Raw genomic sequence first — 22388 nt, forward strand, 5'->3', positions numbered from 1 at the left:
GTCTAGAAGGAGGAGTATAGAGAATTGTCTGCTAGCTTTGGAAGTTCTTAGTAATTTTGGTCAGGGCAGTTTCAGTGGAGTGGTGGGGAAGGAAGCCAGATGGCAGGTTGTCTAATAGCAAGTTGGATGAGAAGTGGGAGGAAAGTTCAGTGTTGACGTGTTGTTCAGGGAGTTTGGATGCGAATGGGAGTAATTATATGGCATATTTATGGCAAGCGACACCTCCTCTTTAAAATACTACATAGTGTAATCCACCAATTTTTAACCTGAGATTCCAACTTCATCCCAATGTGTGGAGCCATTTTTAATAATAATAATTATAAGTTGTGAATGATTTCCATTCTTTAGGACTCTCCCTTATGTGGCCAGGCTCAAAATTACCAACATTTGCATCCAAAATTGTAGAATGTTTACAAACCTGCCCCTCGTGTAGATACTTTATGGTACATATCCATGAAAAGCATGACAGTTGACTAAAAGGGCCACTCCCCTTATACCATATATCATTGATGGAGCAGAACCTCAGTTAATTCCTTCCAACATTCACCCCCCTACCAAGAAGACAAGAAGAGGCAATAGGATGTGTTAAAAATATAATAATGTGCTGGACCGATTCTTCTTTATGATATTTACATGTAATTCTGGTAAGTGATCATGACCATGAACAATATGGTTAGTGTCCCTTGCAGATTCTTGGGTGTATGATATTAATACTTAAAGAGGTGATCTAAGAAAAATTTTTTTTAAAAGGGTACAGACTACTCAAAAATATCAATGTAAATCTCGTCAATCCCCTGCAGCTCCTGATCCCTGCCGGTCTCTGTTTTTTTGGTGTCTATACAGCAGAAAGGCATCCAATCACAGGCTGAGGTGTGAGCCAGTGATTTGCTCAGCAGGAATTTACAGGAAGTAGAGTCCAGCGGGCAACACGTAATCATCAAATCCGGAATAGCAAGGACTCTGAGGGTAAGAATCACTTCTTATTATTCCTTTTAAAAAAATGCTCTTTCTTTATTCTCCGGACAATCCCTTTAATGAATGGTGAATGTTAAAGTTAATAGAGGGAGAAGAAATCGAGATCTGTTGACTCATTAGCTCAGAATATAAATATGATATATACATTATAATCATAAGACGTCCTCCAGCGTCTGCCCGGCAGACTGGACAGTGAAGGCAGCTATAGAAATTTGTCTCTTGACCTCCTCCCATGCGGAGCGTTGGTCGCTTTTGTTCTCAATGTCGAAGAGTGCGTCGTAGATCCCGGGGAATGATTCCCCCATATACTTATTGTAGCTGCTTGGAGCATAGATGATGTGTCTGAAGGGGAAGACAAAAAAGAAGGATCAGAAGAAATTTATGCTCCAAGATAATAAGTTGTTGATTTTTGCCACCCTTACTAATCCCAAGAATGAGAGTCCTGTGTCCTCTATTTGTATGACGTGCGCAAAGCACCATCCAAAGACTATAGGACTGATGAAGAGCACATCGACCAACCTTCAGGATCAGTCCCACACATTTTTAATGGCGAGCATGAGCACTCTCGCTATAGTCAAACCGGGGGCTTGGACATTTAAGCCCGTGATCGCGGGAGTCCCTGTGGTCAGATCCCCAGTGATCAATAAAGTTACCCATCTCTGGGGATGGATATGTTTCAAGTTTGGTATGAAGCTTTTTAGAAAGATTTCAAAATGTGACACCTAACAATACGTTCTTTTGCAGAATCTATACTTAAAAGTGATTCTTGAGTGCATCAAAAAACTAAAAAGTCTTAATGTATACAGCTCCTATGCAGACTTATATACCGTATGTTTTGGTTTCCCCCTGCCCCTAAAAAAAATAAAAATATATAAAACCTGTACACTTGGATCTTACAATCACACTCCATTTCATAGTAGTCATGCTTTATGTTATCCTTCTAGCGTCGCTCAAAAAGATTCTCAAGACCCGGGTCCAGCGGCCACGCTCTTAAAAGTACAAGAACTGTGACCCCACCTATTATTTGGCATTTATAACACAGAAGTGTTAGCCCCCATCACACACTAAAGACACTAAAGCCTTGTAGCAAATGCTACCGCTTCACCCATTATAGGTGCGACCAAGGCGAAAATGATGATGGTTTCACTTTCTCACCTGTAGAAGGGACGTCCGGGTAATCCCAAGGGGTCAGTGAAGGCCCTCTCCAAGTACATGAGCTGATCGTTCACAGACCGAACTTCTATTGGGCTGTAATGAAGATATTGCAGATATAAAATAGATGGATGATCTCCAGATGTAAACATAGGTAGAAAAGCTGGTAATAAACTACTGGTCCCTAATACGAAACTAAGGCCTGGGAGTCAATATTCTAATATTCAGTGGTCTGGTGCTGATCAATGATTTTCTGTCCCATATATATACACTGTCTATTGCCTTGTCCCTTATGTTTAATGTGTCACAATCATTACTGTTTAGTGGTTTCGGGATTTTTTTGTGTCATTATCCTAATGTGTCCAGAGGTTTACTACCCAGCCACTGCTGTTCAATGGTGTAGTGCCCTACCCCTGACATCCAGTGGATTAGGCCCTACCCCTGACATCCAGTGCTTTAGTGCCCTACCCCTGATATCCAGTGCTTTAGTGCCCTACCCCTGATATCCAGTGGTTTATTGCCCTACACCTGACATCCAGTGGTTTATTGCCCTACCCCTGACATCCAGTGCTTTAGTGCCCTACCCCTGACATCCAGTGCTTTAGTGCCCTACCCCTGACGTCCAGTGCTTTAGTGCCCTACCCCTGATGTCCAGTGCTTTAGTGCCCTACCCTGATATCCAGTGCTTAAGTGCCCTACCCCTGACATCCAGTGCTTTAGTGCCCTACCCCTGACATCCAGTGTATTAGGCCCTACCCCTGACATCCAGTGCTTTAGTGCCCTACCCCTGACATCCAGTGCTTTAGTGCCCTACCCCTGACATCCAGTGCTTTAGTGCCCTACACCTGACATCCAGTGGTTTAGTGCCCTACCCCTGACATCCAGTGCTTTAGTGCCCTACCCCTGACATCCAGTGCTTTAGTGCCCTACACCTGACATCCAGTGCTTTAATGCCCTACCCCTGACATCCAGTGCTTTAGTGCCCTACCCCTGACATCCAGTGCTTTAATGCCCTACCCCTGACATCCAGTGGTTTATTGCCCTACCCCTGACATCCAGTGGTTTATTGCCCTACCCCTGACATCCAGTGCTTTAGTGCTTTAGTGCCCTACCCCTGACATCCAGTGCTTTAGTGCCCTACCCCTGACATCCAGTGCTTTAATGCCCTACCCCTGATATCCAGTGCTTTAGTGCCCTACCCCTGACATCCAATGGATTAGGCGCTACCCCTGGCATCCAGTGCTTTAGTGCCCTATCACTGACATTCAGTGCTTTAGTGCCCTACCCTTGACATCCAGTGCTTTAGTGCCCTACCCCTGACTTCCAGTGCTTTAGTGCCCTACCCCTGACATCCAATGGATTAGGCGCTACCCCTGGCATCCAGAGGTTTAGTGCCCTATCACTGACATCCAGAGGTTTAGTGCCCTATCACTGACATCCAGAGGTTTAGTGCCCTACCCCTGACATCCAGAGCTTTCGTGCCCTACCCCTGACATTCAGTGCTTTAGTGCCCTACCCCTGACATCCAGTGCTTTAGTGCCCTACCCCTGACATCCAGTGCTTTAGTGCCCTACCCCTAACATCCAGTGCTTTAGTGCCCTACCCCTGACATCCAATGGATTAGGCGCTACCCCTGGCATCCAGAGGTTTAGTGCCCTATCACTGACATCCAGAGGTTTAGTGCCCTACCCCTGACATCCAGTGCTTTCGTGCCCTACCCCTGACATTCAGTGCTTTAGTGCCCTACCCCTGATATCCAGTGCTTTAATGCCCTACCCCTGACATCCAGTGCTTTAGTGCCCTACCCCTGACATCCAGTGCTTTAGTGCCCTACACCTGACATCCAGTGGTTTATTGCCCTACCCCTGACATCCAGTGCTTTAGTGCCCTACCCCTGACATCCAGTGCTTTAGTGCCCTACCCCTGACATCCAGTGCTTTAGTGCCCTACCCCTGACATCCAGTGCTTTAGTGCCCTACCCCTGACATCCAGTGATTTAATGCCCTACCCCTGACATCCAGTGCTTTAGTGCCCTACCCCTGACATCCAGTGCTTTAATGCCCTACCCCTGACATCCAGTGGTTTATTGCCCTACCCCTGACATCCAGTGCTTTAGTGCCCTACCCGACATCCAGTGCTTTAGTGCCCTACCCCTGACATCCAGTGCTTTAGTGCCCTACCCCTGACATCCAGTGCTTTAATGCCCTACCCCTGACATCCAGTGCTTTAGTGCCCTACCCCTGATATCCAGTGCTTTAGTGCCCTACCCCTGACATCCAATGGATTAGGCGCTACCCGTGGCATCCAGTGCTTTAGTGCCCTATCACTGACATCAAGTGCTTTAGTGCCCTACCCTTGACATCCAGTGCTTTAGTGCCCTACCCCTGACTTCCAGTGCTTTAGTGCCCTACCCCTGACATCCAATGGATTAGGCGCTACCCCTGGCATCCAGAGGTTTAGTGCCCTATCACTGACATCCAGAGGTTTAGTGCCCTACCCCTGACTTCCAGTGCTTTAGTGCCCTACCCCTGACATCCAATGGATTAGGCGCTACCCCTGGCATCCAGTGCTTTCGTGCCCTACCCCTGACATTCAGTGCTTTAGTGCCCTACCCCTGACATCCAGTGCTTTAGTGCCCTACCCCTAACATCCAGTGCTTTAGTGCCCTACCCCTGACATCCAGTGCTTTAGTGCCCTACCCCTGACATCCAATGGATTAGGCGCTACCCCTGGCATCCAGAGGTTTAGTGCCCTATCACTGACATCCAGAGGTTTAGTGCCCTACCCCTGACATTCAGTGCTTTAGTGCCCTACCCCTGATATCCAGTGCTTTAATGCCCTACCCCTGACATCCAGTGCTTTAGTGCCCTACCCCTGACATCCAATGGATTAGGCTCTACCCCTGGCATCCAGAGGTTTAGTGCCCTATCACTGACATCTGGAGGTTTAGTGCCCTACCCCTGACATTCAGTGCTTTAGTGCCCTACCCCTGACATCCAGTGCTTTAGTGCCCTACCCCTGACATCCAATGGATTAGGCTCTACCCCTGGCATCCAGAGGTTTAGTGCCCTATCACTGACATCTGGAGGTTTAGTGCCTTACCCTTGACATCCAGTGGATTAGGTCATACCGCTGACATCCAGTGCTTTAGTGCCCTACCCCTGACAACCAATGGATTAGGCGCTACCCCTGGCATCCAGAGGTTTAGTGCCCTATCACTGACATCCAGAGGTTTAGTGCCTTACCCTTGACATCCAGTGCTTTAGTGCCCTACCCCTGACATCCAGTGCTTTAGTGCCCTACCCCTGACATCCAGTAGATTAGGCCCTACCCCTGACATCCAGTGGATTAGGCCCTACCCCTGATATCCAGTGATTTAGTTCCCAATGCCTGACATTCTATTGTTTAGGCTCTACCCCTGTCATCCAGTAAATTAGTTGCCAGCCCCTGGTGACAAGTGCTCTGCCCTAAGTTTTCATTGGTTTATTATGTAAACCCAGTATCCAATGGTTTAGTGCCCGGTCCCCAGTATGTAGTGGTTTGTGCCCTGCATCTGGCATCCAGTAGTTTAGTGTCTAGCCCCTGGTGTCCAGCGCCGATTGCTGAACCCCAAGTCGTCAGTGGTTTACTACCTAGTCCCCAGTGACAAATGGTTTAGTGCCCAGCCACCAGTATCCAGTGGTTTAGTGCCCATTCCCCGGTAACTAGTAGTTCAATGCCATGCGCCTGGTTTTCAGTTATTTACTACCTAGTTCCTCATGTTCAGTGGTTTTCTATCAAGCCTTTGGTGACCATTGATTCAATATCCAGAGCCAGGTGCTCTGTGGTTTGGTACCCAGCCCCAAGAGTGGTAATTAAAGACCCTGAATTTTAAACAGTTCTATAATTACTGATATTTTAAATCCATTTTTACACTGAACGGACTTAAAAGTCTCTACTGATCATTAAGCTTTGATTTGTGAATGCTCATCGTGTGTACTTTCAAGCTATGGAGCAGTATAAATAGTGAAAAAATATTTCACTTACTTTGTAACATCCAGATCTTTCAACCTCGCATGAAATGAAATAGCAGAATTTGTGAAATTTTCAATAGCAGAAAAAAGTGCATCTGAAAAACAAAATAGAATATTAAAAAAAAACATTTTACCATAGGTGATCAATGAGGGTTCAGTACGATTTCCATTTTTTGATTGAAGCGGTAGTCGGGGGCAAGGTACTCATCTTTCATGTCCCGGCATGCTTCATGAACATGGGAGTCCTGGCTGGGTGTGTTGGCTTCGTCCACAGGGGCGCTAACCCTTGCAGGCCGCTTGATGCCAGTGATTTCGGCTAGCCAGGACCGTGTGTTGAGGAGATCATTGAGGGAGTCCATCAGCCAACAATTAACATTTTTTTTACTGAACAGTAACTTGGTGGGAAGTATGTACATTAGATAGTGGGTGCATAACTACATGAATGTTTGTTTTATAACATGGAGCATCTTCACACCCATTTCTATTTTCCTTCTCTAGGCTCACTTGCCTCTGCTTTAGCTAGCATCTCTACATTACCCACCGCCCAGCCCAGTACTTCAGGAGTCTCTCCGGTCCCCAATAACTGTACCACCATCCAGTAAGTGAGAGTCCAGTACTTCAACCCGCGGTTTTGCTTCCTTTTTTCCTTGTGGGAGTTGGCTTGCCGCAATGGCCTTTACTTGGCTTCTCTGCTTGCTGGAGCCCTGGAATTACCACCCGTGCCCCTCTCTTTGTCTCACATTCGCTGTTCCGTCCTGCCCCGCTACCTCTCTGTCTGGCGAACTCTGGGTCGTATGGCTAGGTGTCCTATCCCAGGACGCGTCTCCAATACATCCCTCTGTCCTTTGATTACATTTCCTTCCTTTACTCCGGATCTTGCTATCCACTGCCTCGGTCTCCACTCACATCAGGGACTCTGACGTCACGTTGCTCTACTGATCAGTCAAACCTTAGGTCTGCTTCTCTTGCACACTGGGCCTTATCTTACTTCCTGACAGGAAATGGTTTCTGTCCCTGCATTTTAGCTACTTCCATTCTGGGCTAGTCCCAATCATTAACCCTAGCTCTCCCTAATGTCAGTCAAACTACAATGCCATCACTAATAACACATGTCACGATACACATCATAACAATATGCGTGTCTTCAATGGAGAACATGGGCAGTAGGTCCATCTCCTTACACGTGCATGTTTGCTGTATCGGAGATAGACGAGCGCTGTACTTTCCTGTCTACATCAGTTCCATAGACCTTAAAAATGGCAACTTGGAACATTCTTAGCCAGTGACCACCACTAGATTCAAAATGAGGGCACATGATTTTCATTCTCATGATTACTGGAGGTCCCAATTTGGAGATCCCCCTTATCAAAACTTTAGCACGTTGGCATATAATATCTCATAGATGGATCGGTCAGCATGCAGAGATGACCACCCATCTAGAACACCATTGTTGTTTTTAAAGCAGTTGGTTGACTCAAAGAGGATTTATTGCACCAATGAATGGAGCGTGTCCTTAATCGGTCCTATCCAGATGGTTACATGCCGCCAAGCAACAATTACTATTCTATTAACTTACCAAAAGAGACATTATAAGCTGCCATTTGCAGTATATGTTTCTGTCCTATGTCCTGGATAATTTTGGCGTAATCCTTCAGGACATCAGCGTAGTCGTGGGCATTGAAAGGGATGATCACCTCATTAGCCAGGTCAAAGACAAGTCCACCCCGCACTTTGGCCACCGCCAGGTGATTTCTATATAGAGGGTCGTAGAACTTATCCACAATCTCAAATGTCTCATAGACGCTGTGATAAACTGGGTAGCCGCTAAATCTTCCTTCTTTCTGAAGAATGGACAAACAAAAAAATAGGCATTGAAACTCGGAGTTCAAATGTCAGAAATAAAAAAAAGAAAATGGAGAAAAAAAATAAATAAAAATAATCCTTAATTTCCTAAACAAACAAACAAACCGTTAAAGGGAACCTGTCACCCCCAAAATCGAAGGTGAGCTAAGCCAACCAGCATCAGGGGCTTATCTACAGCATTCTGTAATCCTGTAGATAAGCCCCCGATGTATCCTGAAAGATGAGAAAAAGAGGTTAGATTATACTCACCCAGGGGCATCGAGATACACCCACAGAGGTGAGGGAAGAATCACCGAAACTTGGATTCATGCTGCCTGTGGTTTAGGCAGCATGAATATCCATGGATAGGTAACTTTTCAGTGCTGCCCCAGGTCATCCACCAGGAACGCCCCAAACCAAGTTGGCAATGCCCACTTCTGACAAGTTCTATATAAGCCCACCACATTTTGGTTTGTAAAAGTACAGAATTTTCTAGGATTGAACCCAAATAATCAGTCCAGTCCTAGCAAATGTGGGACTGTCGGCAGCTGTCGACGTGACCTCATCAAGCAGCTGACTGATAGAAATTAGCACCACCACCACCAATCTAGAATCGCTAGCCATGATGCCCTCTTTGAGCAAACATTTATTAAAACAAACTGTCTAGCCTAGAAAACCCATTTTTTTCTCTCGCTGTGATGCACACTGTAAATAATAAACTACATGACAACCAATAAAATAAGTGTGGTGTAATGCCTCAGTTTCCCTTCAGAGGTGCTGTGGGGGAACTGAACACCTATTTCAACAGATTACAGCTGATCAGGTTAATATAAGCAGATCCTTCCAAAAAAAAGGTATTGTCTAAAGTGGACATCCCCTTTAAAGACTATGAACACTTTTCACTTGGATTTTTTATTTATTAATTTTTTACATATAATAGTGGTTACCTTTGTTTAAAATAAAAAGCTACTAAGTGAAAAATGTCAGTGCATTTTCTCACGGTCCAAGAGTTCACTGCAGCTCAGGCTGAGATGTCACCGCTAGTCACTAAAGCTCCACTCTCAGCATCTCATTCACAAGTAGTTTTCAGCAGGGACAGTCGCATCTTGGCACCGTCCAGGTTGAAAACTGTATATTCCCCAGATATGGATTACTGTGTGGGACACAACGATGGACAGGTATGGTATATTGTTGGTTTGTTATTTTACTTTTATTACAGGTGATCAAGGGCTTCGAAGGAATTAAGTGTGTCAGTAAGTATGGTTTAATTAAGAATATTATAGGAGACTGTGTCATTATTTCATTTAAAGGATTTTAACTGGGTGTCTGTTTTCTTGACAATTTGGCTATGGGGTTATTAATAGGGGTGTCGTATTAGCACCTCTCCATTACTAACCTTGGGGTGACATCAATCCCCACAACTATCACCCAACTTGCCACCGCTACAGGGCAAGTGGGAAGAGCGAGGCTAAGTGCCGGAATTGGCGCATCTTAGAGATGCGCCTTTTCTGGGATGGCTGAGTGCTGATGTTTTTAGCCAGGGGGGGGGGCAATATCCATGGCCCCTTCCTAGGCTATTAATATAATCCCACAGCTGTCTGCATAGCCTCTGCTGGTTATTAATTCTAGGGGGACACAATGTCATTTTTTGGGGGGCTCCCCTATTTTAGTAGCCAGTAAAGGCTAAGTATACAGCTGTGAGCTTATATTAATAGCCCGGGAACCTACATGGGTATTACCCCCTTCTCAGGCTATAAACATCTGCCCCATTCATTGGCTTTCCCTCTGCTGTTTGTGAAAATTGAGCGGGAGCCCACACCCTTTTTTTTTCCATAAAATAATCTTTTATTAAATACATGTCCAGTAATTTGCACACACACTGTACTAATTGTATTTGTCACTGACATCTATATATCTACCTATTCTATGTGTACATACTGTATGTAATCCATCTCTTCTATCCTGTCGGCTCCTGCAGTGATTTTGCAGAAGCCGGCAGATGAATTACCGGTTTTTATTCTCTCTCTCTCAGTTCAATATAAATACATATATATGTGTGTGTCACTGACGTGTGTGTGTGTGTGTATATATATGTGTTGTGCAGAAGTCTGGTGGATACACAGCTGATAGTCCTACTGAATAAACTGTTAGAATTTGTATTATGGCAAGAAAAAAGCAGCTAAGTAAAGAAAAACGAGTGGCTATCATTACTTTAAGAAATGAAGGTCAGTCAGTCCCAAAAATTGGAAAACTTTGAAAGTGTCCTCAAGTGCAGTGGCAAAAACCATCAAGCGCTACAAAGAAACTGTCTCACATGAGGACCGCCCCAGGAAAGGAAGACCAAGAGTCACCTCTTTCCTAAGTCTACAGATGCTTCTTCCCATCTCCACAGTGCAAATGTGTGCAACTTCACGCCCTCCCTACTACCATCTCTAAGGACAGGTACAGATGACCGTGTATTCACTCATCCAAATCAGGTCGCTTATGCAAATGACGTTTTGATCAAACTCTGATCAGCGTTTGATCATAGTGTGACCTGACTCTCTCGAATGAGGAGAAGATGGAGGAAAAAAATTCTCCATCTTCTCGATTCTCTTAGTCTGTTAAAATCAGACTGCACTCAGATGTTATCTGAGTGTGGTCTGATGTCTCCCATGCACTCATTGACTTGCATGGTCGAGTGCCATCCGAATGTTGGATCAAACCTGGACATGCAGTGATTTTTTTTTTTACTTGGACCGACTTGACCCGAAGAAAAAACTTAACTTGTATAAGACCCCGTAAAGTAACATCAGTCAGATGTTTTGTCGGATCGCGCTCACACTGATAATATGGCCTCCTACACTGAGAAGGGGGGAGCAGAAAGAGCCATCAGGACCAAAACCTCTGATGGATTTGTAACATTTTTGTATAGCAATCTGCTAATTAAAAGGACTAATTTTTCTACCATTTTTTTATGCCGCAGAGTGTCTATATTTAAAGTTGCGTAACTTTGCATTTATGAAGCAAATGAACAGTAAAAAAAAATAAAAAATAAAATACAATTGTCAATCGCCTTTAAGTCATCGCAAAATGTCAGATTTTTATTCCATCTATTTAGGATGAGACAGGTGATGCGTCCTGAAACACTTTTTTTAACTTGTTTGTTCTCGGGCCTGTTTTTATTTTGTCGCTTGTGACACTTTCGGGATTATATAATTACAACATTTAAGTCTTCGCCGTATCATTTTGCTTCGGGAACAGATATTTAACTTGTCGTTTGATAGAAGCACAGGGTGACTCAGAACATTGCCGCTACGTGCGCGCCCTTCCTCCCACTTACCAGGTGCTGGAGTAGAAAACCACTCACCGAGTTTTTTGTGTAGCGAGCTCTTCCAGAAGCGATGCCAAGACGCTGAAAAAACACTTCAAAGTCGTTTCCTGACCCCAGTTTGTTTATCCTTGTAGAAAGAAAAATATTAGAAAATTACAAAATTTTACGAGACATTTAGGCACAAAACGGCAGCAGATTCCTTCTGTATCATGTCATTGGCTCGTAGTTTCTCTACGCTGGTACGTAGTATTGTACTGCAAAACATTGTGCCCAGTTGTATTCGCAAGAAACATCTTCCCACCGTCATTCTCCAGAGGGGTCTGTAACTGTGACTAGGGAGGGGCAAGCACTTTTATTCCCTACTACTGCAGCACCCCAGAGTCCTGGTCGTTGCAGTACTGTTGCTCCGCCGCTAAGGGGAGTGATGGTACGTCTGATGGCACTGAAGGAGTTCATCTGACCAGGTATCACAGACACCAATACATTTCACAGTCTGGCCTCCAGGGGGAGCAAAGGGTTCTATGTATTAGGCCACTCCTCACAGTCTGGTAAAACTGGGGGTTAGATAGGAAGTTAGATCAGAAGCTGACTGGGAATGGAACAGGCAACACCCTGTGGCAGAGGATGTTGCAGGGAGAGACTCAGGGGGGTCCCTGTCAGGGGTGGGATCCTGACAGAGGCCTAGCGAACAGAGAGAACGTTACGGGACCGCGCCTGCACTTCATCGCGGTGGTGCCCCAAGAAAGGATAAGAAGTGAGGTTTATTGTGCTGAGTGAGAAACGAGATCAACGCAACAAGGAGAAACACCAGTAGGAGTCGTGCTGTAAGACGAGGCAACATCCTACTGAGGCGCGTAACCGGTGGCCGGAACGCCGAGGAAGTATCAGGCTCCAGGCAATACTTCAAACCTACAGCAGGACAGTCAGTTAGAGGCGGGCTGTCTCACCCAAATCACCTAAGAAGACATAGGGGGGCAACAACAGGAGAGGGGCGACTCTAGGGTTCCGGAAGACCTCCGAGCCTACCCGTCATATGGGTGCGTCCTTACCATAGCATCTGGGGAACGAAGAAGAACATCATAATCGAGTTGTGAGGGAACACGAGAAACAGACACAACAGTTGAGGGGACTATCCCGTAAGCACAGCAGGGGAGGACCACAACACACAAGCGCTAGAAGGTAGGCACCGATTTCCACCTGCAAAGGGAACTCTGGAGGTGCCATCGGACCGGCCGGGCTTGCGCAGCTCGGTTAACCGTATTCCGGACTGAGGATCCTGAAACCTTCAGTAAAGAGGTAAAGAGACTGCAAACTGGTGTCCTTGTTATTTACTGCGACCTGCACCGCACCACGACAACACCACCATTCCCCACCCTTTTCATTGGACGCCCCTCAGCAGGGTCACGGACCGGGTCTAGCCACCGTGACAACCCCAGAACAGAGACTCAGAGGCCCGGTACCGGGTACCCCTCGGCCCTGCGGCAGTGGGGGCGCCGCAATTTTGGCGTCACGAACAGGATCTACTTAAGCCTGAAGAATCAGGTCATGTGTGCCTTGGAACTGTGATTTGTTGTGCTTGGACTGTGACTTATTGCAAAGACTGTGCATTGCCATTTGCCGCCAAAATCCGCCATTACAGCGCCCTGAGGAGCGCAGGAGAAGAAGGAGGGCGTGGAAGTGGGCGTTAATGAGCTGAAGAGCGCGAAGAACAATGGCCGCCCAGTCTAAGTATTTCTGCATCCTGAGGACGTGTCCGTCAGCAGCCGAGGTCCGCCTTCTCATCCTCTTTGGAGGGTGGAGACCATGGAGACGGGGCCACCCACGAAAGGGACCGCGGGAAGAAGACACTGGAGGGGAAGAAAAGATGGCGACGCCGGGAGCACCGCGTGGGGATGACCCAACCCAGCATGAGGCTGCACCACCCGACACAGCCCCAGACTCGCCATCGTTGCAGGGACTGGCCCTTACGGAGCTACCGCCGGGCAGACCCAACTGGCCGCCGTCTGAGGAGTGTGTAGCTGCAGCTGAGACCCGGCAGGTAGCACGCCGCCTTGAGGCCGACGCTCGCGTGACCGCTCGGCTGGGTCTGCCCACGGAGGTCCGCCTAACTCCGGTGTCCCCTGCTTCCTCCATCCCGGCCGCGACAGAATGTGGGCTGCAGGCACAGGGCCTGAGGATCCTACCAGAGGCCGAACACTTGCGGCGCCTGATGACAGCGTGGCGAAACAGACCCCAGCCTGCGGCCCAGGTTGATCTCACGAGCGTCGAGGAGACCCCACCGTCACACTGGGGTGTAGTGGTGTCCTTCAACTCCCGGAAAGGAAGGGGAGTTATTCAGGAGATCGGGGAGCCACTACAAGTCCGCGCTGACCGAGAAGAAGTGGAGCCCTGCGGGGGAAGGTACGATTGCGACCTGGAGCCTGGTGACGCAGTGACCTACACCCGGTGGAGGAGGTCGGTCGGCTGGATGGCTCGGGGCATCGAGCGGTGTGTCGCGCTCCAGGCTGCTGCCGGAATGTCGGAGGACGAGCCTCCTGTGGAGAAGGTGATGGAACTTGTCCCCGCGGAACCCCAGGGAGTCCGGTATCCCCGCGTGCCTCTGGGTCGCGCTCGCCCACAAGCCAGGAGGGCATCCCGACGAGGGATCCTGTCGTTACTGGAGCCGGGACCAGTCCTTGTTACACCAACGCGACCCGTCGGCCTGGTGAGGCCTGGAAGAAGACCACCCCCTGCCCCGCCAGAAAATGAGTAAGCAAGAATGCTTCATAACATGTAAATAGTTAACTGGTTATTTCTCTGCGTTTTGCTTTAAACCCGACTAGGGTTAACTCTTAAAGGGATCCCTTAGTTTACCCGGGACCCCTATTGCCTCTTGTTTTCTACTTTTGCACAAGTTATCAAAGAACTGCTGAATCATGTACAATGCATGATTACAAACTTCTTGTAAATAGTTTGCACCTTCTTAAAGGTGCTCTCTACTGGTTTTACAAAAGAAAGGACTCTTTGCGAAGAAACTGTTCCTGGAAACAGCACCGAAGTCCTTACTGCAAACAGACTTGCAGCTTGAGAGGTTGCACTACCTCATGGAGACTTGGTCCCCTCTTAAAGGGAATGTTCGCATATTGCACTAATGAATAGTGTTGCCTTAAGATGGTTGAATGGTAATGATGTCTTGAAAGAAGAAGTAATAATGCTAATATGTAGAAGTTAAATGTAGCTAACTAGTTAATTGTAAGAAATGTTTAATGATGTCGATAGAAGAATGAGGACAGGAAGTGAACCCAGACGGGGTTAGTCAGTGAGTCCTCCTAGGAGCCATACAGAGATGGCTCAGAGATCCTGAACTGAGAGATGGATGATAAGTTCTATACTGTGTATAGTAGCAGAAAGGCAGTAGGCCCGGGCGGAAAGGGGCGGTCCTGTAATAGAACGAGAGGCAGTAGGCCTGGGGCAGACAGACAGGCGGTCCTGCAGATGTAAAGATGGAGAATGAAGAAAAAGTTGATTAGCCTTATAGTGTTTTATAAGAAGGTCTTTAGTGGATTGAGCGTGTATGTCCTTAAAGGCAATGTTAAATCATTGTTCAGAAATCTGCACTAAGTAGAATACCCGGTTGGGTGAAAGAAGTTATTTATAGTAAGTTATTTTAAATATTTAACCATGTTTGTAACGTTCAAGTGTCCTCACCTCCCATAAAGGGAAGCCCTGTTAAAGTTTACTTGTTATTGCATTTCAAAATTGTATGTCTTTTTGCTAACCTGTATTGTCGTTTTCTTCCCAGTCCAGGAGTACTGGATTTAACCAGGGGGGGAGTGCAGCGCCCCAGAGTCCTGGTCGTTGCAGTACTGTAGCTCCGCCGCTAAGGGGGGCTATGGTACGTCCGATGGCACTGAAGGAGTTCATCTGACCAGGTATCACAGACACCAATACATTTCACAGTCTGGCCTCCAGGGGGAGCAAAGGGTTCTATGTATTAGGCCACTCCTCACAGTCTGGTAAAACTGGGGGTTAGATAGGAAGTTAGATCAGAAGCTGACTGGGAATCGAACAGGCAACACCCTGTGGCAGAGGGTGTTGCAGGGAGAGACTCAGGGGGGTCCCTGTCAGGGGTGGGATCCTGACAGATGCCTAGCGAACAGAGAGAACGTTACGGGACTGCACCTGCACTTCATCGCGGCGGTGCCCCAAGAAAGGATAAGAAGCGAGGTTTATTGTGCTGAGTGAGAAACGAGATCAACGCAACAAGGAGAAACACTAGTAGGAGTCGTGCTGTAAGACGAGGCAACATCCTACTGAGGCGCGTAACCGGTGGCCGGAACGCCGAGGAAGTATCAGGCTCCAGGCAATACTTCAAACCTACGGCAGGACAGTCAGTTAGAGGCGGGCTGTCTCACCCAAATCACCTAAGAAGACATAGGGGGGCAACAACAGGAGAGGGGCGACTCTAGGGTCCCGGAAGACCTCCGAGCCTACCCGTCATACGGGTGCGTCCTTACCATAGCATCTGGGGGACGAAGAACAACCCCAGAACAGAGACTCAGGGGCCCGGTACCGGGTACCCCTCAGCCCTGCGGCAGTGGGGGCGCCGCACTACTAAGGGGAGAAACATGGTGTAAGATACTTTGGTACTAAACAGATAGAAAACTAAAATAAAACATGCAAAACGCAGGTGCAAAGAGGTAAACTAAACAAATTGGGAAAGGAACTGCTGTGACTAATGAGGGGCAGCACAGTTCTGTCTATTAGGGGAAAGCAGGAATTCAGCTGTTATCATTGGTGGGGAGAGGATGGCAATATTGTATATACAGAGAACCCTGGATAATATTGCAAAAAGGGGGTTACTGCTGTACCCTGATGTGACCACAGAGTGTATGGGAGGGGGGCAATGGAGAGGTGGAGGCAGTGCTGTGAATGCTGGGAAAAAAGGGGCACTGCTGTGACTACTGAGGGAAAGTGAATGCCCTGATGTGACCACAGAGTAAAAAAAGAGGTGTGGGATGTAAAGAAGTAGGCACTGATGTTAGTAATGGGGGATGGAGGGGCACTGCTGTGAATACTGAGCGAAAGTGAATGCCCTGATGTGACCACAGAGAAAAAGGAGAATCTTGGGGTAAGTGGGGAACTGCTGTAACTATGGAACGTGAATATGTAAGACCCCAGGTAACCGGTTGTTACAGTGATGTTGCCTTCCGTTCGGAGAGGGTGATATCACGCTTGGAGGCAAGGAGGATTCTCTTTACCAGGTAAGCATCTACATTCAACATGTTCTGAAACCAGGCCAGAAGTGGGAGCTCAGGACCCGGATTCAGGGGGGCTTCCCTAACTTTAAGGCCATGCGCACACATTCAGTATTTTTCGAGTTTTTTTTCGCGTTTTTTCGCTATAAAATAAAATATAAAATCGCATCGCGGAAAAAAAAGCAACATGTTCATTAAATTTGCGGAATTGCGGGGATTCCGCACACCTAGGAATGCATTGATCTGCATACTTCCCGCACGGGGCTGTGCCCACCATGCGGGAAGTAAGCGGATCATGTGCGGTTGGTACCCAGGGTGGAGGAGAGGAGACTCTCCTCCACGGACTGGGCACCATATAATTGGTAAAAAAAAAGAATTAAAATAAAAAATAGTGATATACTCACCTTCGATGGCCCCCGGAGTCTTCCCGCCTCTCAGCGGTGCATGCTGCCGCTTCCGTTCCTATAGATGGTGTGTGAAGGACCTGCGATGACGTCGCGGTCACATGACCGCGATGACGTTGCGGTCACGTGACCGCGACGTCATCGAAGGTCCTGCACACACCGTCTATAGGAATGGACGCCGCTGAAGAGATCGGCTGTCTGCAGAGGGTGAGTATAACCATTTTTTTATTATTTTTAACATGATATCTTTTACTATTGATGCTGCATAAGCAGCATCTATAGTAAAAAGTTGGTCACACTTGTCAAACAGTATGTTTGACAAGTGTGACCAACCTGTCAGTCAGTTTTCCAAGCGATGCTACAGATCGCTTGGAAAACTTTAGCATTCTGCAAGCTAATTACACTTGCAAAATGCTAAAAAAAACCGCAAAAAACACGGGAAAAAAATGCAAAAAAAATGCGGATTTCTTGCAGAAAATTTCCGGTTTTCTTCAGGAAATTTCTGCAAGAAATCCTGACGTGTGCACATACCCTAAGAGTCTGGTCTGGAGGAGGAGTGAGATCAGTCTGGAGGAGACAGTGAGGAGAGAGAGCCAAGAGAGCAGAGAGTGTGTGGAGCCGTGCAGCCAGGACTGAGCTGCAGCTAGAGGAAAGGATCACAGTGGAGGAAGTTGCTCAGAGGGGAACAGTGACCGGACACACTCAGAGCCAGAGCGTAGTAACTGGGCACCGGGAGCCCGTGGTCGTGTTGTTCTCCAGGACGCACGGCAGAACCAGAGGGCATAGGACTGTATGTTAATTGCCCACACCAAGTCTGAGGTGAAGCAGTAACCCGAGAGCCCGTGTTGTGATAGAGATCCTGTAAAATGGCTCATACTGTCTACTGTGCAGACATCTGACTCAGGACAGGAGAGACAGGACTTTGCCAGCAAGCTACAAGCAGCAGGGACCTCGTCAACTAGAGCAAGTAGGAAAGGCTTATGGACCTCTCCTGGGATAGGGATCCCCTATTGCCTCCAAGCTGGCCGGACCACAGCTACCCCTGCACTTGGTTCCCTGGACTGAGGCTACTGCTACCATCAGTAACCTAGGTAAAGGCTGCAAACCTGTGTCCTCGTTCTTTGCCATACAATCTACCACACCATCGGTGTCCTACACCTGGGAAGCCCTGGGGACCTACTTCACCTGTGGGAAGTTATACCATCTAGCTGCCATAACATCACCCCAGAGGACCCCTTTTAGCAGCATCGGTCCCTACTGACCGAAAACCACAGGTGGCGTCACGAACAAACTTTATTCCTAAAACCCCTTTAAAGACATTCCCTTTAACTTGGGTGCCCAGGGTCATGAACCGGGTCGCCGACACCATGACATCCCCCTGTAAGCTGACCGGACCCGGTACCGAGTACCCCACGGCCCTGGCAGGCAACTCAAATGACCTGATGTGACCACAAATGGAAATTGAGGGGGGTACTGTAAAGAAGGTATGGCTATGAATGCTGGGAAAAGAGGGGGTACTGCTGTAACTACTGAGAGAAAGTAAATGAATAGCCTAATGTGACCACAGAGGGAAAACAAGGGGGCAATGTAAAAGAAGAAGCACTTCTGGGAATACTGGGGAAAGCACTGCTATGACTAATGAGGGGCGAAAATGGGAACAAATATTATTAGTGGGGAGGAGAAGAGAATAAAGCTGTAACCACTGAAGGAAAGTGAGTAAAAACTCTGATATGACTAAAGGGAAGAGAGTGGGGGTCAATGTACCCAGAGCCCTCTGCCTTTCTCCAGTAAATACTGGGAACATGGGAGAAGACGCTGCTGTGAGTACTGGGGAAAGCACTGCTGGGACTAACGAGGGACAGCACAGCTCTGTTTACTGGGGGCAAGTGGAAAGCAGCTCTTATTACTGGTGAGGTGAGAAATAACCCTGGGGAATTCTAGGGTAAGGCACTACTGTAACTACTCTAAATAAGAGGATACTACAAATGGCTACAAGTGAAAGGGAGGCAGTATAAATACTGCAAAAAGAAGGGGGCACTGCTGTGAAAACTGGGAACTGGGGCAATCTCCCAAATTCTAAGATGGTGGAATTTTTTTTTTAGTCCAATAATGGTGGCTGATTACTCTTTAGAAGTCTTATCACTTTCTGTAGCCCCAATGATAAATCCATATGGGACCAATGAGTTCAAGTTGACCCACAAAACTAGTGAGGCCATTATCAGAAGCGCATGAGCTCTTTGGATGCTCGCACCTGCTGCAGTCCGGACATGTGTCTTTAGTCTCCGCAATTACTGATGGAGATCAGATCCATCCCACTGGGCGGGTGTACCACATTACCTGGGACCATCCTTATAGTCCGTCCAGTTGTTCTTCTGGTGCCAGCTTTCATACAGAGATTTGCCTTCAAAATCTTCATCTGGACTCTGGATCTAAGGAGAATGAAAGAAGCGGAAAGGGAATATCAGTGGTGTAAAGACTTCTGGAAAGTGTCATCAGTTAAGGGTGTCCATACATTTTACAGGTAAAGAGGCCAAACCACCTGAGGCCTTGGTGGACCATCCTACATACATAGGGTTGTCTTGACTCTACAAAATAGACTTTGATTTTGGATCCATTATTCCTCGGCATTTACCAGCGGCTTATCCACCTTTCCCCATTAGAAACACACGCACGCTCTGCCCAGTCAGTCATCCATGGTTTGGGGGCAGTCAGGAGGAATAGCCATAGACCAATAGTAATCTAAAAATCCTGTATTATTAGCGTCAACCCCTTCCCGTTTGGAAGATTTTCTAATTTTGCCTTTTTATTTTTCTCCCGTTCTTTCCATAGCAATAAACTTTGGGATTTTCCATCCTTATACCCATAACATGGGCCTCTTTTTCTTTTTTCATGACAATTTGTAATTTTGAACGACATCATTAATTTTAGCATTCAATCTACTGGAAGAAAAAAAAACTCCTAAAAGGTGATGAAATTGTGCAAAAAAGCAAAGTTGCAAATTTTGGGGGATTTAGTTTTTACGATGTTCATTGTGCTAAAATTGAAAAAATTTTGTCATTTTCAGAAAGTTGTAACTTTTACATTTTTACACTGATAAAGCTTTGTGAGAACTTGTATTTTTGGGTAGTGAGCCAACGTATTTATGGATACCATTTTGGGGTAGGTACGAGTCCGACACTTTATTATTGCATTTTTTTTAAATGCAGTTTTGGCATTTTAATTTTTTTTCTTCGTACAGTGTTTAACGATCTGGGTAATTAACCTTTATATCTTCATAAACCAGACTTTTACAGGTGAAGCAGTAATTATATATATATATATATATATATATATATATATATATATATATATATATATATATACACTCACCGGCCACTTTATTAGGTACACCATGCTAGTAACGGGTTGGACCCCTTTTGCCTTCAGAACTGCCTCAATTCTTCGTGGCATAGATTCAACAAGGTGCTGGAAGCATTCCTCAGAGATTTTGGTCCATATTGACATGATGGCATCACACAGTTGCCGCAGATTTGTCGGCTGCACATCCCAAAGATGCTCCATACAAGGCAGGATGGATCCATGCTTTCATGTTGTTTACGCCAAATTCTGACCCTACCATCCGAATGTCGCAGCAGAAATCGAGACTCATCAGACCAAGCAACGTTTTTCCAATCTTCTACTGTCCAATTTCGATGAGCTTGTACAAATTGTAGCCTCAGTTTCCTGTTCTTAGCTGAAAGGAGTGGTACCCGGTGTGGTCTTCTGCTGCTGTAGCCCATCTGCCTCAAAGTTCGACGCACTGTGCGTTCAGAGATGCTCTTAGGCCTACCTTGGTTGTAACGGGTGGCGATTTGAGTCACTGTTGCCTTTCTATCAGCTCGAACCAGTCTGCCCATTCTCCTCTGACCTCTGGCATCAACAAGGCATTTCCGCCCACAGAACTGCCGCTCACTGGATTTTTTTTCTTTTTCGGGCCATTCTCTGTAAACCCTAGAGATGGTTGTGCGTGAAAATCCCAGTAGATCAGCAGTTTCTGAAATACTCAGACCAGCCCTTCTGGCACCAACAACCATGCCACGTTCAAAGGCACTCAAATCACCTTTCTTCCCCATACTGATAATAAATAATAAAGTGGCCAGTGAGTGTATATATATATATTATATATATTTTTATTTTTTTTCTTTCATTTTTTAATGAGGGTAAAAGTATGGGATTTAAATTAAATCTTTATTTTTTTCTCATTTTACAAACTTTTGAGCTGGGGAACGGACGAAGGATATAATCGTATGGCCCATGTTTGTAGGGGGATTTTTCCATCTTTCCAGATGGACATGGTCAGATAGCACTTGCAAAAACAAGCACTTTTGCAATATACTGTTTATTAAAATTTCCAGTTCATCTTGCGAATCTACTACTTTTTTTCTTTTGTTTACAGCTGGTTTCCTAGGAGACCGACCACTACTGCCTCCTAGCTTGTAAGCACTGTACTGCAAATGGCCAGGAATAGGAGGCAACAGCGCACTCCAGCGATCCCAGCCAGGTTCAAAGCACAGATCAGGAACTTGTAAGCGCTTTTACATTTTCAGTCACAGTTGCGGTTGTGGTCGGTCTCCTAGGCAATGAGCTGTACTCAATAGAAAAAAAAGTCAATATCTCAAGAACGTCTAAAAATTTTAATAAACAGCAAATTGCAAAATTGCTTGTATTTACAAGGACTATCTGACAATATCCATTTATAAACCCTTTAAGTGGTTTTGTTCAGAGTTTGCATTTCTTCTGTTCGTATCTAGGTAGCGTCTTGCTAGGACCTTCTTTCTTAAGACATCATCACAGAACTACAGTTCTCCAGTCTCCTCACTTTGGGTGTGTGGTCATTCTTGAGGAGTGCATGCATCTAATGTCCCAACAGGAAGCAGGAGAGTAGGGACCTCATGCTAACAAATGAGGGGGAGATAATCTGAGAAAGAGCACATGATGATGTGATCGAGCTTGTAGGTTGGGAGGAAGCCTAAGAGATTAATAGGGTCTTCAAAGAAAACTTTTTTAGTCCATAGACTTGTAGACATAGACAATATAATATCACAGGTCCAGCACCACCTCTCCTTCGCGACTACGACCATCAATTTTGTCTGTCAACTGTGTACGCGACCGCTGGAGCCAATCACCGAGCTCAGTGGCGATGCTGTGGTTGCAACGTCACTACTACAGCCTGCCAAGCAGCAAAGAGGCAGCACTGAACCACTGCGGTAACTTTCAGGATGTAAATAAATTGGGGCAAAATTATCAATTTTTTTTCAAATTTTTGGGTATAGTGTAAACTGCGCCAATTTTATCACAGTGGTTTGCACTGTACAATAAACTTGGATCATCGTTAGACTTTCTGGTCTAAAATTTACACCACCTGTTAGTCGACTTACGTAAATTTACGCAAAAATTTTGGCACAATTTTTTG

The 22388-nt window shown here is 46.4% G+C and overlaps 1 protein-coding gene across 1 annotated transcript in view; it reads right to left on the reverse strand.

The window, feature by feature from the left end:
- Nucleotides 1-579: 579 nt before the first annotated feature.
- Nucleotides 580-22388, reverse strand: part of LOC143817284 (putative N-acetylated-alpha-linked acidic dipeptidase) — a 93917-nt gene continuing 72108 nt past the window's right edge. Inside the window, exons 14-19 of the mRNA XM_077298553.1 lie at nt 19274-19365; nt 11332-11422; nt 7717-7981; nt 6154-6235; nt 2131-2223; nt 580-1317 (exon numbers count right to left, since the gene is read on the reverse strand). Coding sequence (XP_077154668.1) covers nt 1128-1317; nt 2131-2223; nt 6154-6235; nt 7717-7981; nt 11332-11422; nt 19274-19365 — 813 coding nt within the window. The 3' untranslated portion in view covers nt 580-1127. The remainder of the gene's footprint in view (nt 1318-2130; nt 2224-6153; nt 6236-7716; nt 7982-11331; nt 11423-19273; nt 19366-22388) is intronic.

This window comes from Ranitomeya variabilis, chromosome 3, assembly GCF_051348905.1.
Source record: "Ranitomeya variabilis isolate aRanVar5 chromosome 3, aRanVar5.hap1, whole genome shotgun sequence".
In the NCBI taxonomy this organism is placed as follows: domain Eukaryota; kingdom Metazoa; phylum Chordata; class Amphibia; order Anura; family Dendrobatidae; genus Ranitomeya; species Ranitomeya variabilis.